General features: G+C 38.2%; 2 protein-coding genes across 4 annotated transcripts in view; one reads left to right on the plus strand and one right to left on the minus strand.

Annotated features, from left to right (window-relative positions):
- mcamb (melanoma cell adhesion molecule b) overlaps nucleotides 1-12,626 on the plus strand; it is a 39,878-nt gene extending 27,252 nt beyond the window's left edge. The window contains exons 2-17 of one of the 3 annotated variants that reach the window (XM_088011925.1): nucleotides 2,309-2,439; nucleotides 2,527-2,761; nucleotides 2,842-2,909; nucleotides 3,001-3,088; nucleotides 3,881-4,060; nucleotides 4,356-4,486; nucleotides 4,935-5,052; nucleotides 5,135-5,250; nucleotides 5,452-5,593; nucleotides 5,682-5,806; nucleotides 7,284-7,428; nucleotides 7,724-7,843; nucleotides 8,896-8,937; nucleotides 9,344-9,467; nucleotides 10,317-10,428; nucleotides 10,540-12,626. In XM_088011925.1, the coding sequence (XP_087868051.1) occupies nucleotides 2,309-2,439; nucleotides 2,527-2,761; nucleotides 2,842-2,909; nucleotides 3,001-3,088; nucleotides 3,881-4,060; nucleotides 4,356-4,486; nucleotides 4,935-5,052; nucleotides 5,135-5,250; nucleotides 5,452-5,593; nucleotides 5,682-5,806; nucleotides 7,284-7,428; nucleotides 7,724-7,843; nucleotides 8,896-8,937; nucleotides 9,344-9,467; nucleotides 10,317-10,428; nucleotides 10,540-10,542 (1,880 nt within the window). In that variant the 3' untranslated portion in view covers nucleotides 10,543-12,626. The remainder of the gene's footprint in view (nucleotides 1-2,308; nucleotides 2,440-2,526; nucleotides 2,762-2,841; nucleotides 2,910-3,000; nucleotides 3,089-3,880; nucleotides 4,061-4,355; nucleotides 4,487-4,934; nucleotides 5,053-5,134; nucleotides 5,251-5,451; nucleotides 5,594-5,681; nucleotides 5,807-7,283; nucleotides 7,429-7,723; nucleotides 7,844-8,895; nucleotides 8,938-9,343; nucleotides 9,468-10,316; nucleotides 10,429-10,539) is intronic. The other 2 variants (XM_014968415.2, XM_014968416.2) reach the window with 2 other exon arrangements.
- Nucleotides 12,627-15,391: 2,765 nt separating this feature from the next.
- Nucleotides 15,392-19,119, minus strand: part of cbl (Cbl proto-oncogene) — a 43,893-nt gene continuing 40,165 nt past the window's right edge. Inside the window, exon 17 of the mRNA XM_088011924.1 lies at nucleotides 15,392-19,057. Coding sequence (XP_087868050.1) covers nucleotides 18,972-19,057 — 86 coding nt within the window. The 3' untranslated portion in view covers nucleotides 15,392-18,971. The remainder of the gene's footprint in view (nucleotides 19,058-19,119) is intronic.

The raw sequence follows: 19,119 nt of genomic DNA on the forward strand, positions 1-19,119 counted from the left end.
GTGGTACCTCAGACATGAACGCTAGACAAATTTAACAATGAAATGTGACGTTGCTGTCAGAGTGTTTAAAGATCAGGATTTTTCTTGTAGGTGCTGCAGTTCCTCCTAGGTGGTGGTGGTGGTGGGGGAGGTTTGGGGTCTGGCAAGTTGGTCAAGAGCGCTGCTCTTCCATCGTTAATGGCCAGGAAATGTCTATGTCTTAGAAACTAATTGGATTTTCTTACCAGGAAAGCATCTATACGGCTCCATTAGCCAGGAGTAAACAGCGACATGCAGCTGAGTGAGAGACAGGTGGGCTAATGCAGAAAGAGGCAGGAATCCATGCTGGCTTGTTTTTGCAGCGGAAATTAGAGGATTGGTTCACAAACAAAATAAATGTGCTTTATATTTTCATGCATTTACAGAAAAAACATACAATATTATGGAAAAAATCTTTAAAGATCAACATACACGTACTTTCTTTCAATAAGGAAAATGTGGCTTCTGTTTTATTTTTACCTTTAAAAGCATTTGAAATGGATTGATCTCTACTTTTAAAGAAATAATTAATTTTAACTAACTAAAATAGCACATTTAAGCATATGGTTAACAAAAGTCAGCCAGAAAGGCAGCAAAAGCTAAAAGCCGAGTTCTGGCTGTGAAGTGGCGTTTTCCCACAGAGCTCTGTTCAACTTGCAGCAGCAATTTATAGCAACAAACCTCTTAAGGTCACTGGGCTTCTTCTCTGCCCTGAACTCCTTTGCATCTACTCAAACAATGTGGCTCCAAGTGTAACTGAGGGTCTCCACAGACTAAAAGGACGGTCAATTCAGGGGAAACAAAAGGGGGTGGGAGGGGGGGGACCTTGGTTCCTCACAGACAGATCATGAAGGAACAGTGGTGCTACTATGCAGCCTGTAAATCAGGCCTTTCTTCCTGTGTGAGGGTGCCATGTTAGAATGCGGTGCATTTATGTGCACATGGGTGGGCTTCTCATTCCTATCATAGCATCCCTCTCTTCTTCTTTTGCCCATTAGGACTTTCCTCCTTTTTACTGATTTACATTTCTTATGATAATCCTGGGCAGTCTTAACACTTTAGTTCACAGAGCTGAACAATTTCGTCGTCACCCTTGCATATCTGAAGTAAAAAGCTGTTTACATAATAATAGTCTCATTATTATGTAAACTGTATCCGATGTATTGCAAATAATTCAAACAACTAGAACCTTTCCACATTTGGTCACATTACAACAAAGCAGACTGCATTTTATTGGGATTTAGCAAAACTGAACTTTGTGGCTTTCATGTTAAAACATTGTGTTTGGCAGAGAACTAGCCCTGTGCATCCACCCTGAACACAACAACCCCACTGTGAAGCATGGAGGTGGCATCATGTAAAGATGTTAGGAGACTTTTGATCAGCGGGGTTCGGGGAGTTTATGAGACGATTGGGGGAGAGCTGAATGCAGAGCATTCCTGGAAGAAAAGTCATTAAAAGCTGTGAAAGTTTGGAGTAGAGGTTTGCATTTCAGCAAGTCAAAACAGACATGAGAAGCAGAATGCTTTAGATCAAAGTACTCATGTGTTAGATTGGACCAGTCAAAGCACAGACCTGAATTTATGTGAGAATCTGGAAATAGATACAGGCAAATACTTTAAATGCAATCTGAGTGAACTTGAGTTAGTTTTGCAAAGTAGAATTTGTAAAAACCACACCTGAAAACACATTCAGCTGCAAATATATCAAAAGATTGTTTTCCAAAGTATTTATGAAAGAGAGTCGAATGCAGCACATACGTCATCTTTGACTATTCAAATTCTAATAAGTACATGAACCCTTTTAACTCATACTTTTGCACTACTTTGAGTTGGCCTGTAATATGAAAACATAATAAAATATCTAGACTTTTGAGTGTAAAAGGAATTTTGCAAAATACTGCAGCTCAAGATGTTTTGTTTCTTTTTTTAAATACATATATTCTGAGAATTGCTCTCACAATGACTCATTAAAAATATTTTCTGAAGAAAATGAACACATGATGAAAACAATCAAACACATGTCAGCCTGACCAGGATGATTTTGAACGCCAAGTAAATCCCATCAAAACACCAAACTGGGCCCTATTTATGTTGTTTCAGATTTTTAAGTATCAGTTTGACCAATGTTGACTTGTGGTGGACTTCTATAAAAACTGCAGTGGTGATCATTTAAAAGAGAAACTTCAACAACGTGTTTACCTTTTGTTGTTTTGGAGTCCAAAACTTGGTTCAATGTAAACCAAGTTTTGGAAAGCAGACATAGAAACATCTTCATCTCCCTCCTCCAGCCAGGGCCGCTGTGGAGGTGAACATGGAGGACAAAGTGGAAGCTTTTTTGGGAGACACAGCTCAGATCACCTGCATGTTCAAATCGGACGACTTTGGCGGCAGCGGCGGCATGACCGTGGAGTGGCACTATGTGAGTGTCATCAAACCTTGTTTTCTAGACACCCAGAGAGCGAAACCAGCTGTCCTAACATGCACACTGATATGTGTGAACCTCCAGGTAAAGAATTCAAAAGACTATCAACAAATCTACAACCAAGACAGCCTTCAAAGCACCGTGGTGAAAAACACTCCTTACTCTGAACGGATCACGGTGGATACCACCGGAAACAATGGAGAGGTGGTGCTGACGATCAGGGATGTGCAGCTGAGCGACGATGAGGTGGCGTTCAACTGCTACGTCAAGATCATTGGGGAAGGGTCCGGAGAGGGAAGCACAAAGCTGAAAGTGTTTAGTAAGATTTACTGCACAAGAGATTAAAAACAGCTATCGCCTGTCATCCTTCTCTTTATATTGTCATTTTTTTCTTTTCAGAAACGCCAGAGGATCCCATAATTCAAGGTGTGGGACAAGGGATATCAGTCGGCGATGAAATGACAAAGGTAACCAGGTGTTTGATCACAGAGATGAACCATTTGAAAATAATAAACTATCATGACACCACCCTCATGTTTGGACTCCTACATTACATAGATTGCCTCTTGCGAGGTGAAAAATGGATACCCCAAACCGAAGATCACGTGGTACAGAGACAAAATGCCACTGCACAACATTCCAAATGGTGAGACACACTTCCATCAAAGTCTGTATTTAGTTGCACAGTTTTCATTTCTGATCATGTGGTAAAAACACAGCACTGTATTAGAGGCGTTATTATCCAAGATTTCAGTTTCAAGATGTTTAGCTATGTAAAGATGCACAAAATTATGCAAGTTAGTGGAACTACACCTCGACCTTATTACAAAGAAGTAATTTAAACAGATCCTGTCCATCAAAAGGTAAAACACCTCAAAAAGTAATAAATCGTGCCACGAGTTGAACAAATTCAAGAAGAGATGAGGATCAAAGTCATCGATCTCTTAGACTGGAAATAGTTTCAAAGCTAATACAGAGACTATGGGACTCCAGCAAAAAAGCTATAATCCACAAATGGAGAAACCACGAAACAGTGGTGAACCTTTACATTTACACGAATGGCCTGCCTGCCACATTCCCTTTAAGAATGCCTCGACAACTCATCTAGACGGTCACATCAGAACCCCAAACAACATCCACAGCACAACAAACCTACTTAGCTCACTTCGATCAGTGATTCAGCAATAATAAACAGAAAAGGCCTGAACCACTACTTATGTAAAAAGCACAAAAACATCCCTCTCACATTTGCCGAAGAACCCGCTGTTATTCCCAGAGGACAGCTGAAACAGAGCCGGGTCTCATTTATAAAACTGGCGTACACATGAAACAGGGGCTGAAACTGGTGAATGTCAAACAGTATTTTGCTTTTTAATGAATTTATCTTTCTCTACCTTTTTACATCTCCTGTGTTTGCAAATGTTTTTTTGCCTTCCAGTTGTGAAAGTGGATCACACAGTCACCAGTCAGTCAAGTGGTTTGTTTTCGGTCAACAGTGACCTGAACATGAAGGTGGAGAAGAAGGACAAAGATGCAGTTTTCTACTGCGAGGTCACATTCCTTGTTCCTGGAGCTGAGAAAATGCTTGAAACCAACGACATTAACATCACTGTCTTATGTGAGTAACCCAGACTTCAAAAATGAGAGTTTTCTGGAAATTTTGGGTGAATTTCAAGCGATGTGGAACTAATCTGTTTTAGAGATCCTATACCAAATCAGTAGTTACATATCATAGAAACACATTCCAGTTATAAGATGTTCTTGAGGTACCTGTGATTTAGCTTTGTCCATGTAATGTATTATGATGTAATCTGAGAGTAGAAAAGAATCCACAGTACTAAAATGTTATAAAAATGTCAATTAGTTTTCTGTAGTAATAAAATTAAAGTCTGACCTTGCCTTCTTTGTTTCAGATCCTCCCACGACAGTAAATATGTTGGTTAAACCCTCAGAGGGGAAAATCAAGGAGGGCGACACGGTGGAGATCCTCTGCACCAGTGATGGAAATAGTGAATCCCAATATTTCACAATTGACAATAAAGACGTAAGAAATTTGATTGTCACAATAACTCTTGTGCTACCTCTACATACATTAAGCAGGCATCAAAAGTTAATTCATTTCAGTAATTCAAGTCTAATATGGATATTTCATTTGATTATGTTGCATTATATTCTTAAATGTTTTTGCTTAAATAAAGAAATGTTATGGCCTACACAGTAGCTGATCATACAGCTGTCCATCAGTCTGTCACTGACACCCTCTGAAATGAGAGGATGTCACAAAAGGTCATTGCTAAACAAGCTGGGGTTTCGCTTGGGGCTGCATCTAAGAGTATTAGTGGAAAGTTGAGGGGCAGGAAAAAATGTGCTAAAAATGATATACCTGAGGAAATTTCATTTATTTTAATTTCTGTCCATTTTCTAACTATCTTTGTTCCTAAAATGTGAAAAACAACTTGTATGTGATTACATTGTGTTATTTGGTTTTGAAGGTTTCAAGATTGAAGTTGGAGAACGTTACTCGTCACGATACTCGTTTTTACGAATGCAGCGTAGAGGACTTTGAAAATTTTGTGAAATTATCAACAAACATCTCGGTGGAAGTCAACTGTAAGGACTTTTAATTTTACCTGCATTAATGAGAACAACAAATGTGATTTATTAAGTACTAAGTACTTCATCTGTTGCATAGATCTGGACGAGGTGGTCATTGAACCCACCGGCTCTGTTTTGGTGGACTGGAAAAAAGAGTTTTCGGCGACCTGCAATGCTTCATCATCTCTCGGGATCAAGACAACATGGTTTAAGGTAACAGTGCAATGTAGTTTCACACACAGTAACAAAACAATTGTATACATGTATGAGATAATGTCGCACCACCACAAGCTTACTGACACTGACTGTTTTTTACTTAGAAAAAGCAGTGTTCTGATGGATTAAGAACCACTAATGTATGCTTTGCTTTCTATGCTAATGGCAGCAAGTAAGTTTGATGTGTTTTTTCTGCAGAATGGAAAAGAAGTTGTAAAGGGTTACCATTTAAGCCTTAAGGCTGTAACGTATGACACCGCAGGAATATATGATTGTGTAGTGACAGTACCGGAGATTCAGGGAATGCAAGCCAACAGTTCACTACAGGTTACAGTTCAGGGTGAGTTGGACAACAAAACAGCTTATTTGGAACTATTTTCTAAGGATGAATTATCAAATGTGTTTGCTTCATGTCTTTATTTCCTCAGGCCCACCAGAGATTATAGAAAAACAACTCAATGAGGAAGAGACCGATGAGAGGGAACTTGAACTTACCTGCCAAGTCAGAAGCTACCCTACTCCCAATATAACCTGGGGCACCACTAATGGGAAGGTACTACTGAGGAATGTCTTTCAGTTTTAGCTTTAAGGCCAACAAACGATTCAGTTATCAGACCTAACTCATGAATATGTGACGAGGTCAATTATGACAAAAATCAAACTCATAAAATGTCTCATAAATCCAAACTGGTCAGGTGAAAGTAATGGCATGGATTATTTCCTGAGTCTTTAAAGGGAAATCACTGGTTCTGGGATTTGTTCTTTTGACAAATAACTCTTCTACATGATATTCGTCAAGTTATTATGCAGGAAGATGCCTTTTCCACAGAAGGCTGTCATCAAAATTTATCCAAGTAGGGCATGGACTGGAAACCATTATCAGGGTATACCAAAATTCCTAAAAAGTTTGTTTCAAATAATAAAAAAAGTACAATCAGCTCCTACTATTTAACGTTCTTTGAATCAGGAGTTTATACACTAAGATGCATTTCAGAAATGTTCAGGTGATTATGTCACAGGTTTGTAAACTTTTGTTTAGGGCTGTTGTAAAAGAATATTATAGTAATTGAGTACTCTATCGATTGTTGTTATGATTAAAAGAGTAACCAGAAACTAGAAAATTTCTGAAGAAATTTAAATGGGGCCTGCCAAAGTGTGAATGTCGGTTGGAACCCAGCGTTCTGATGCTAAAAATTAGCATCAATGCTTTGCTAAAATAATACTAATAGCATGTGGAGAATCACAAGAATATTGACTAACATGGACATAGTACATTCAGTATGTTAAAACTAGTGTAAAAGCTAAAATTAGCCAAATGCTAATGTCAGCCTAAATGCTGCCAGTGTTATGCGGGGCATAACTAGCATATTGTCTTACATTGACTTCCTCTATTCAGCATACTAAATATGACTAATAAATAAAAAAATTGTTCAAATGCTTATTGCACTGCCTTGCACTAGAAGGTGCACTGTCTTAACCTGAGAGAAAAAAAAAGCTAAAATGCCTATTTTAGAAAAAGCTGATGTAAATGAACCGCCTTGCGAAGGCAGTGCTCTGACCTGTGAGAAAGAAATACCTAATACTTATTTTATGGAAAGGGCTAATATTAGTGCATTGCTTAAGGTGGCACACTAGTGTGTGTGGGGGGGGTGCACTGCTAATTTTTGTGCTAATGTTAATGCACTGCCTTGCTCTAACTTGAGAGAAATAAAAGCTAAAATGCTTATTTTATGGAAGGAACTAATAGCTCAGGTAGGGTTAAGGCGGTGCACAAACCTGAGACAAAATTCTATGTCTATTTTGAGACTGACACAAAACAGAATTTGCTTTGAGTTTAATTTGGCATGTTTTTCAGTAATTATGACGCCACGGTTACTTGAAATGCCAACAAAAGTAATAGCTCCCCTCACTTGATATTGGTGGGACAAGTACCAACTTTTCATGCTTTTTCAAAACAACCTTTGACCCAAATCTGACCCTTTTCCTTTGTAACCACACTGTTCTGTCACTGTTCTGTGTGTTTGTGGCAGATCATCAGCTCCTCAAATCACATGACCAATGTGGGTGCTAAGAGCGTAGCCAAAGTTCAAGTCAATATCACTTCAAACACAACCGTTTTCTGCAACGCCTCAAATGAGTTCGGCAAAGACTCGGCTACGTACATCATCAAATTCAGTGAGTCCCTGCTTCATTCCTGTTGTCCACTCTGTTGTTGTGTCTGAGTGCCCCTTCCTCCCCCATCTGTCTTTCCCCTTCTTGTCTGTGTCAAGGTTTGTTTTTTATTCTTCGTCTGAAGGTCTCTGTGACGTGTTGTAAAGTGTCGCCTGTAACTTGGAGCACTTCACCGTGTGTTCTCTTTGCAAAAGAGGCAACGTCGTGAAGCTGCTCGGCTGTTGACGTGAACCCCTCCGTTCCCCCTAATGCTGTAACGTGAAGTGTATTCCCGTCTTTACCCCTTACCCCCTTTCAGCTAAACACACCACCACACCAGCAACTACCACCACAACAATCTCTCCAACAACCATTACAGCAGCCAACACAACCAACAATACAAGCACATCCATCATTGCTGCCAAACCCAAATCCAAAGGTAAGATCAGTTGCTTTGCGCCTCTTTAGCCTGATCAAGGTAAACTAAAGGTTGCCGTAATCATCACTGATTTATTACTCTTTCACCAAGTTACTATGTTTAATATAAATTATTTGTTTCTTATTAATAACCTTACATATTCTTTAAATTATGATTTACTGATCAATTAATGATTAATTGAAATCAGTCCACCTTCATTGATTCTGACATTGGCCTTTCCAATACATCAACCTTGTATTTCACTAAAAGTTTTAGCTTAAAAAAAAAATCACCGAAACAATATAATCAGCACGCTGTACGCTTTCAGATATAATCCCCCCCAAAAAATCCTGATTGAGATTTTTTTTTTCATAATCAAGCAGATCAAATACTGAGAAATCTATTGTTTTACTGTAGCATGACAGAAAACTCTCACTTTTTGGCCTCAGATAAAAAGACACATAGCTTGATACATAAACGTTGATAATCTGTCATTTTTGGTTGAATTACAACCACAACCAGTAACATCAGGCTGATGTATTTTTAATTATATTGTTCACTGTTTATCCTAAGATGAAATTTATAACCTGAGAAAATCATAATGTGGTTGAAAAGCGGGGATCTGCATAACAGAATGATATTAGAAACCGTCAGAACAGCATCGCTGTTGGAGAGAAATATAAACATAACTGGAGAAGTGATGCTCTGAATCCACTCACAGTGAGCCTTCTTCACTGCTTTTTCTTTTTTTTCCCTTCAACATATACCCTGCCAGGAAACTTTCCATCCCCTCAGAGGAAAGCTTTTCTGGATTTTTGTTTCCCTCTTGTGAAATGAGATTAAAGAGGGCTACTGTGGGAAATGACTCAGGTCACTGACCAAGATTCATGCTAGATTTTTTTTTTTTTTAATCTTTGGAGAGATAAAAGCCTTTTGAATTAAGTAAATTAGTCTGACTTTTTCATACTGAATGCCTGGAATGCCTGTTTGTGTGTCTGGGTGTATCAGCCCTGCTGATTCAGTTACTTAACACACAAACCCTCTGATAACTCTGCTCATTTGGTTTTTCTCAGCCAAAACAGAAACACCCAAACCACAAGAGAAAGCCCAAAAAGGTTTGTATGTCATGTTGCTGCAGATCGTCTGCAAAAACCAAAAAGCATCCTTTAGCTTATCCACCGTATCAGTTTTCTGACTCTCTTCCAGCAGATCTTCCTTTCCTATTGAGCACAACATTGTTGTCCATTACCTCCACTTGTCCCTCTGCATGCTTGATGCTTATTCTCCCTTTTGGTTTTTGGTTTAAGCGCACCTCTTCTCCTGCAGACTTGAAACTTTCGCACATTTTTTCTTTCTGAGTTGCCAGATTTAGATCACCTGAAAGGTGCCATAGCACTGCTGTATTGTTATTGAATGCCTTCTGTCACACCCTCACCTACCATCGGACTCTTCCAACTCAGAGCATAATCTCTTTTACAAATCGACTTCCTCTGATTTGTATTTCTGCTCCTTCTTCAACAGGAAGCTATGGGGTTGTCATTGCAGTGATCATTATCTGTATCCTGCTTCTGGCCATCTTGGGCAGCGTGCTTTACTTCCTTTACAAAAAAGGCAAGATCTGCAATCGATCAGGAAAAAAGGACTTGTAAGTTTAATGAAAATGAAATAGTCTGTTTTTGTATTTGTTAAGAGAGATAGAGGGATTCTCTAGGTTTTAATTTTTGCTGCTGGGTCTAATGTGAAGAAGTAGATTTATATATTTATGTATAGAAAATACTGCTGGAAAAATAAACTTTTAAATCCAGTTTTCACACTACTGCAAATATTAGTGTTTTACCAAGTTTGTATTAAAATACATTATTAAAATTCTACAACTTAAGTGGAAACATTTAATTAAAGAAAGTCTGATACTCCTAAAAGTTTTTACGGACAAGATGCCACCATCAAACAAAGCTCCAATTTCACCAATTCCACACACATAATCCCAATAGACGGACACTATTCATTCGAGAAAATACCAAAAGTAGCACACAAACTTTAAAGACGTGATGAGTTTATAGGGAAAGACAGAAAAGAAGCAGCTGGTTGTGGATTTTCCATCACACCCTTTTTGTTTTGGTCTCAATGCATAAACTACAAACCAAACTGACCCCTGGAAGGGTTCCTTGTCATAATCACAATGCAGATTATAACTCTGGTCACATGGAAAAAAAAATTCCTTGGGTAAAATATTATATTGGCTCAGTTCGATTTTAATGGCAGACTAATAAATCGTTTGTCCACCAACATTTGGATTATGATTTCCTTTTCTCTTTGCAACTAAAACACAAGTATTTTCTTCTTTAGCCAATGATTTTTGGTCAAGGCATGCAAAATAGATCTTTTTCAGAAACAAAAACATCCACATTCGATATCGTTCCACAACCTCTAAATGACTAAAATTGTTATTCAATTCTTAAGTCACTTATTTGAGCCTGTTCTTGTCCAACCCAAGCACTAAAGAAAAGTCCAGCAAAGATAAGATTGTGGTGGAGATGAAGAGCGACAACACAGAGGAGGCGATTCTGCTCGGGGTCAACGGAGAAAAACAGCTACCCAACGACCAGGTAGATCCCCAATCCTAGACCAGACACACTGCTGATCGGATGTTTCTCTAACGCATCGCTGTTTCTCCTTGTGCCTGTTTGTATGTTAATGTTCCTGTTGGTCCTCTGGAGTGATGAGAACCTGCATGTTCCGAAGTGAGGTGGCGAGAAAGCTGCTCCTGGTGTTCCCTCTCAGGCTCAGACCCCCGGATGCCTTCAAGTCTCCACCAAAGCTCCTTCTTTCAGAGTTACATCACGGAGATAATCAGCTGACACTCAAACAGTTCAAAGTGAACAGGTTTTTTTTTATTACTTGCTGTCCGATATGCTCCTTGAGTTGAAATGAAACAATTTGCAAGCTCCATGATGTAACTCCACCACACGCCTACCAAGCTTTGACTCTCGTCTCGTTACTGCAAGCCTTGTATACTGCTGATTGACTGTGGAGCAAGAATTAGAGCACAAAGCTGACAGGGTCTGTTTTAAATACAGAGGTGGACAAATTTATCGCCCGCCCTGAGAAAAGTGTGTAAAAAGCCTTAAAATAAACTACCGTTTTATTCAGGTTATATAATCTCACAATGAAAAGTTGCGAGAAATCCAGTGGTTACTTCAAGGAAATTTATTCAAATAAATAAATAAAATCCAAATATTTGGGAGAACGTCTGTTTTTATTCGGGAAAATTAGTTTCTTCATTTAGTTGTTTAAATTATACCTCCTCCATGTTTGTGTCTGTATTTAGTACTTATCTGAACATGATAAAACACCTTAGGAGTTTTTTTAACAAACTGCCCCTCATGCCCAATGTTAAATAAAGAAGATGTTTCAGAACTACCAGCAGATTTTAAATAAAAAATTGTCACTGGGTCCTTCAGCAGGATAATGATAGAAAGAACAAAACAACTAAGACGTTGTTCCACGGAGACAGAACCAACCTTCTCGAATGATCTTCTACACGTCAAGTCAAACTGCTGAATATTGAAGATTTCCAATGTAAAATAGTTCTACTGCAAAAATAAAGACGTTTATTTCGAGGCTCTTTGCACATTTTCACCATGGGTGCCATTAAATATGTCCGCGCTGTATGACGTAGCATCACCTCAAGCAGTGCAATCCACTGAAGAGAATAATGATGCAGCTCAGTTACTGTACATATTATAGTCTATGTATATATTTCTTTATTTAAAATAACACATAAAAAACTCCCCCCAAAAAACAAATATCCACATAGTGTTTCTATGATTTGGTGCTTCTTGGAGATAAAGCGGGAGCTCGGTTTGGTTGATTGTTTTGCTCATTTTCTCCTGAGTTTCGGTCTGCACACTGAAAGTTAAGAGATGCCTCACCTCTTCAGCTACACCTTTTTTATGCTTTACGTACAAACATGCAGGTTATTTAAAGATGCATCACTCAGTTTTCTCAACTCCCAGTGCTCTGTAGATGAAGGACAGTATTTTCTGAGGCTGAAGAAGTTGAACTATTGGGTAATGTTTTTCTATTTTATCATTTTGTTTGTTCTCTGTATATTTCTTTTTTTTACATTTGATCAGATTTATTTGTTAGATCTATTGCATTGCCAATAGTCAGGTGATATAGTTACTTTTTTTTTTCTTAGATATGACATTCAGATGCTTTGCAAAAAACACATTTCGTGCTGTTGGTTTTTTTTTTCTATTTATTTTCCATGCACTGATTTTTGTTTTTCCTTTTTTGTGTGTATTCATGCAGTTTTTCTCCAGTATGACATGTTTTTAATGGAACTGTATGCAAATAAACTCAATTTCTATAGCTGTCTTTTTCTTTATGAGAAGGAAATATGAGATTAGAAGAGGTTGTCCTTATCACACACTGAATGCATTTCTGTAATAACTGAAACTTGAGCTAATCTAACCCAAAGAGACACAGAACCCCCTCAGACCTGAAGCCTTCAACCAACAAACGCTTTTCATGTTAATGTTTTGTGTTCATGTTGGTTCCTATAGTATCTGTGTACTACTGAGGAGGGGGGAATGACTGTGACTGAACAACTCCAGCTTAAAGACAATCATGCCATCATACACTTCCTTCCTTCTGCTTTTAGTAACTCTGGTAAACAGTGTTGGTTGTCTGAAATGCCTTTAAATGTATCTGAGTTATTACGCATCTTGTAATTACCAAAACATTTATTGTTTTTAGTTTTCAAAATCATACCAAATAAAGTTAAATTGTCAAAAATTAAGAGTTCTAACATTAATTTAGCAAATGTTGAAACATGCATTCATGGTTTTCCACTTACTGTATCTGAGATCGAGCTGCACGAGGGAAACCCAGATATCCGTCTCCAGGGTTACGCTCTCCAGCTCATCCAGGGAGATCCCAAAGAGTTCCAGGTCAGAAGGGTTACACGGTCCCTCCAGTGAGTGCTGGATCTGCCCCAACGGAAAGTGGCCAAGAGAAAGCTTATTTCAATGCCTGAAATGTTTCAAAAATAAAAACATTATCAAGGTTTCCCTCAGAAAACTTCCTAAGCCTGGTGGTTGGATGCTAGGGCAGTCATTTATCCAGCAGCCTGCTGTGTTTTTGAGTTAAATAATGTTTCAAGTTGATAGGAAATTTGAAAATATTGCTTGATAATTATGTGTTATTGAAAGACTGGAAGATTAATATCTGAACACCAAATATAAAATCTTAAAAAGTGCAAACAATTTAAAAAGACTTAAATAATTAAGCAATGTTTAGCCTTGGTGGGGGCACAAGTAAAGCCTGGTGGCCCGCCAGGCTTGTATTACACTGGGGGAAACCTTGGCATCATTGATTTGTCATACTTAATTCATTTATTCATTTTATCTCCGGCATTTTAGACCCAAATCCAGTTTACAAAATAAAGCATAATTTTCAAAACTGAAATAAAATTCAGCTCTTAGTGAGAGTTTACTGGCATTTGGTTAATTGTAAAATTTACAGATTATACAGGAGAAATGTGATCTCACCATTCAAATGACTTAGTCAGGAGAAGAGTGCAAAATCCTCAATTTGCAGAAGATAGCGCTGTAATCATCAATACTTAGAAAAATATAGGACATTACTAACATAACTGATCAAGGACGCTGCTAATTGCCCATGGCAGCAAACTTCTGGGTCCTCATTGTGTCTGGACTGGTCTGAGGCTACCCTACGACACGATGTCTGTAATCTGATTAAATCTTCTTCATAAGAAAAAAAATAGCTTAAATAGCCATTGATCTTAGAGGACAAACAGCAGCTGAATTCAGCTGAGCAAACAAAATTATATATTCATGGGATATAAAGTCTAAATACAAGATTAAACAATCATGTAAGAAAATGTATTGAATCTTCAGATCTGTAAATGTTTCACCCAGCTGTCACATAATCTGTTTTGCATCTTTGTCTTGCTGCTGTAAGCATGAGCAATTGGTTCTTAGTGGCATCTTTCCCAGCATAAACGTCTTAGAAGACTGTCATTTGATCCGCTTAAGGCGGAGGTCAAATCATATCTTGGTTTATAATGTAGTTACCAAATACATTATAAAACAAGAAGCTTAAACATTAAATGCAGCGCATGAAACAAAAGTAGCTCTCAAGTAATCAGTTTTGTCTGTAGGGTCCTCATTGGACCCTCTTTATACATTTTGGAGGATTTCTGCTGTTTTATTTTAGGATCACTTTATTAGAGAGATTCTCCTGAAGTTTCTCCCAAACTTCCTGGTCTTGGTTCAGAAAAAAGGACAAGTTCCACAGATCTTTATATATAAACCCTCCACATATATTTTGTGTCAAATAACTTCATCCACATACTACACTAATACTAAACAATATCCCTAAAATGAGTGGGAGCCAGATCCTGCCCGGAAAAGAATCAAAATTCAGTGTGGACTTCTGCAGCTCTGAACTGTAGGACTTGGGTTTCCAAAAAAAATTTGTTTTCTCTCTGGGAAAAGGGATTTTCAGGCAAAAAAGTTAAACCATGTACAAAAACGTTGGATACAGTTGTGCATTATCAAAATGATAGTTTATCCTTTCACTAAACTTCAAAATTAAGATTCTTGAATACAGCACGAAGAAAATATCAAGTTTATATAGCAAAGTAATGAAAACACTTTTTAAAAATCTTATTAACCACTTTATTTTTATCTGAGTTCTAAAAGTTGCAAAAAACAATGAGTTGGAATAAAACGCTTAAACGTATTACAACCTGCACAGAGCTCTTACTTTAGCTTGATTTTTTTATTTTGAGGTAAATTTCAGTGGCAATTGAAAACCAGCACTTTTCATCCAACATTAATATCTTACCTTTTTAAAATGCTTCACTCTTTAAAAGTCATGCGTGTCCAAAAGCAAGTCGTAATACCTTTGATAATAGGTAATAAAATGCCTGTTGGTCTAATAAAATATTCAAATGTTATTAGTTTTCATAAATTTTAAGCTAGGGCTGGACGACATCGCTGAAGAACTTACAATATACGCGTTTCAGTCTATATTCACGGTTGCCTGTTAACTATATTTTCGTTTTGGTAAATATTTGAAATAATGTTATACTGGTGACTTAACCTTTCCTGTTTTATCCAGTTTTCACGCCACGCCGCTTAAGCAGTTATGAGGAACTATGGCGAAACCTGAAACTGCAGCCATGCAAGCTAGTCAATTGGTTGTTCCTAGCAACTGGTTGTTACTAGGCAACAACCAGTTGACTGGCAAAGAGCGAGTGAGTTGATGCTCACTCACTTCCTCTCACGACCTAGCTTAGCCAACTGCTAGTCTTTCCTCTGCCTACATCTCCCAGAATGCTGTGGATTCAAGTGAGATCTAATATTGATCGCGTGTGTATCATAATACATATATTACTGATTTATCATCCAGCTCTAGTTTGTTATAATCAATAAAACAAATAAAAAATAAACTATTGAAATACATCATTGTGTAATGATTCCATTGGTTTTAATTTCCCTTTTGATATCCATGTAAAAAAAAAAGAGACAGGAAGCGGTTGCTTAACCTTTTATTAACAGCAATGTGCATACTTTCAAATTGATATGAGCTTTAAAAACCATTAAAAAAAAAATCATGAATGCCTTTCTTTTACTGAGGTGGGGGAAGAAAATTAGAACGACAGCCCCCTCTCCTGGCTGAATATTGAAATTGCACAGCACTGAGCATCTGGGGGCATCCAGAGGCTAAGAACTGATCTGGAAAAAGTGAGCAAAAAGACACTGAAGCGTTTGAGGGATGAGGCTAGATGCGGTTGAAGAGGCAGAGGACAGATCGATGCAAGCATTACTGCACTATGTTGCCTTCAAAGACCAACAGGTACAGATTGAGACCCACAAACACTCCTCGAATATCAAGGCCTTTTAAAAAACAAAGTAAGGACGTCGGTGATCTCTCTCTCGTTCTCTAAACATATGGCACAAGTCAAGAAAAAAACAAACAAGTAAACAAAACCTTTGGGACAAAATGCACAGGAATGCAAAAATGACATTTTTCTTTAACTGTATACAATAAGCTGTTCTTTAGAGTGACAGTATCAAAGCACAAATCGGTATGCTGTGCAAAAATAAAGGTTAATTAATAATAATACATAATGAGATGCCGTCTTGAAACGTCGGTACAGTATTGAGGATTGCGGACCTCCCCAGTCCGTCACCACCCATCATTCAAGAAGTTTCTCAAGGCAACTAGGAAATAAACATGAGACAGAACTAGAGACGGCGCAGAGAGCTTCCAGTCAACACACAGCTTCAGCCGGAAGAGGTGAAGACAAACTGGGGCTAATTGGCACCCTCCCAATCAGAAAAAAAAAAAAAAAACACCAAAAACATTCTTCATATACTGTTAGAGCCTCAAGTTAATGTACCTACAAGCTGTTTGTGTGACTATATTCTTTAGATTCAGAGTACCTGGAAGTAAAAAGCTGCTGTTCCTGCTCCTGCGAACACTGGAAAAATGATACAAAAACAAAATGTGCAAGTCTGTGACTAAGAAGCAGTTACTTTTGGCTGTACACAGGTGAGCTGCTGTCTGTGCTAATGAGTCCGCTCCGCGTTTTGACAGCATTTATTCCTGAGTTAGTTGTTACAGTCGGCCCAAATACTGATTTTTACCGTAGACCGTGGGGCGGGGCCAGCGTACCCATGAGTCTACGCTACGAAAAGCCTCGGCGCTCGCTCCTCTTTTCAGAGCAACGAGAAGGCAAAGCTCAACAGAAAGCATTCGTCTTTTACCGAAAACTTTGAAAGCATTTTGGTTGCTTTATTACTGTTAATATACACAAGGTTCCCACTGGGCAAAGAGTCTAATTTTTTCAGCTTCTTTTTTTAGAAAAAGCTCTGGAGCATTGAGTAAAAATAATTTACTTATTACTACTGTACTTAAGTTTATATTTCACAGATCTTTAAATCATACAACACTGAAGATGGCTTCTAATTCCGCAGAGTGGTAAAGGACTATTTCGCTGCTTTTTTGGCAGCGACTTTGATCAACTCTTTTTCATAATCTCTGAAACCCAATATATGTTGCTGCTCACAGCCTTAAAGCTGGCTTAAAGATGGTTTCTTCTATTATTCGTTGAAAGACTAATTTGGTCGTTTGGATATTTTTCTAGTCACAAAAAAAAGACATTCTTAGCAGGAGAACTAAAGGAGTGTAACTAGTTGGTTGATTTTAAAGAGGGGTAAAAGACTTGCTCAAAGGGCCCAGACCTCGGAGAGCACCGGGGGTCAAAATACTGTGAAAAGAACCTGGTGCAATTATTCTAGTAAGAAATGCAATGTAGCTCTTTCAACACCTGGCAACCAAGTGGCAGAAAAGTGGCAACTTCACCTTTTTTTTTGCCACTTTTAAGAATGAAATAACGCTGGACATTTAGAAATCTTTCCACCTTTAAGAAATGTGGACCTATACGTGCGACCCACTTAAGTCCTAAATACCTACATGGGACTTTTGGATTCAGTGTTTGGCTTCTGGACCAACTGGATCTTAACATCTAAAACATCTAGACTTGTCAAATCTGAATTATATGATCCTACATGTATTAGAATCTTTTACTTGCTTGTATAAATTGAATGAGTGAAGTAGCACACCTCATGCAGTGCTTATATAGGAAAGCTTAAAGAGTGGTGGGCTTTTCATGATTACAGAAAAGTGCTGAAAATATAGGTAATCTCAATTATCACAGCGTCCAATTAGTAGTACTGCGATTTTATGAATTTCTAAAATCACGTGGAACCAGTTACCAAAAAGACACTGAAATAGCCCTTTATTATTTATTCTGTGAATTTTCATTAAATATGCTGATTCAAACGTATAAAAAAAGCAAATATTTTTTCTCCTGATATTCAGATTTGTATCTTTTAGATAATGGAAATACTTATGATAGTCTAGGACCTCAAACACATAAATCAAACTTTAAATGCAAAAATCAAATTTCAACCTTTTCACCGGTCGTGTAGGAACCCTGTGTATACACAAAAAGAAAGAACAGAACTAAATGTTAAAAATACTAAACAAGTCGACAGCTTGAGAGGGCTGCGGGCTCACGAGCTGCGTATACTTTTCAAGTATGCTACATTATGAACTAGAAGGACAAATGATACTGTCACTTTAAAGAAGCAGGATGACGGTTAAACAGAGTATTCACAAATGTACATTTAAGGCTTTAATTGTTTAGCACTAACAATAATAGCAGCAGTGAAACACTTCTGAATTAATTATACCAACAATATTTATGATCATATAACAACAATATATTATCAAAGTAAGTCATTTTTTTTTCCTTTTCGTTTTTGTTTTGTAACACTGGACTCAGCTGGAGACAGAAACCCGGACCAGCCAGTGAGTTCAGACAACAGAAAGAAAACATGTGAGCCACCACAGATCACGCAACAACTAGCCTGTCTGCTAGCCTCTGCGGCTACACCAGGCCCCGCCTTATAACTTAGAGCAGTAGTACATTAACAGAGCGCGAGTCCAAGTACGCGGACTGGAGTACACATTCATGTTGAGACGGACAGGAGAGGGAGGGGCTTCATCCGAGAGGAGGACGAGTGGAGTAAAAAGTCTGGCAAACACACACACACACAGAGGCAACCATGCTCACGTACACAAAACACACAAGCAGCCAGCAACATGTCCAGACCTGAAATCATCATCATGCTACAAACAAAACAACGACACGCTTGCTGTTTTTTTTTTTATATAAAAAAAAAGAAGTACCAAAGCAACGTTAATTAAAGGCCGTATCCGACTAAAGTCAAGATGAAAAGCTCTGCTGCACGTTTTCCAAGGTTCTGCTGACTAACGCATCCTGGTGAGGAAGACGCCCGATTCGTCCTTCCTCTTCCTTCCTGTCTTCCCGTAATCCGACTCCTGTCCCCCCGCACCTCCCCGCCACTCCTGCAGTGGTACCAAGAGCAACCCTCCAATCTGAACCATTTTCACATATTATTTATGCACGTACTGTATATATTACACACATTTAATATATACTTACTTATATATTAAATTCTCATATAGACATACACTTTTAGTTTTCCTTGTGAGGTGTTGATTATATTTTCAGCGAGAGGCTTCAACAAGAAAGATGACAGTCTGTCTTCGCCAGATTCCTATGAAAGTCTCGGGTCACCGCGTTTGGGCGATCCCGAGGAGATGCTCCTGAAACCAAACACTCGAAGAGAAAAGAGAAAGAAAAAAAAGAGCATGACACTTTTGAAAGC

This window comes from Poecilia mexicana, unplaced genomic scaffold (assembly GCF_051168715.1).
Source record: "Poecilia mexicana isolate PSO_F unplaced genomic scaffold, ASM5116871v1 scaffold_13, whole genome shotgun sequence".
Lineage (NCBI taxonomy): Eukaryota > Metazoa > Chordata > Actinopteri > Cyprinodontiformes > Poeciliidae > Poecilia > Poecilia mexicana.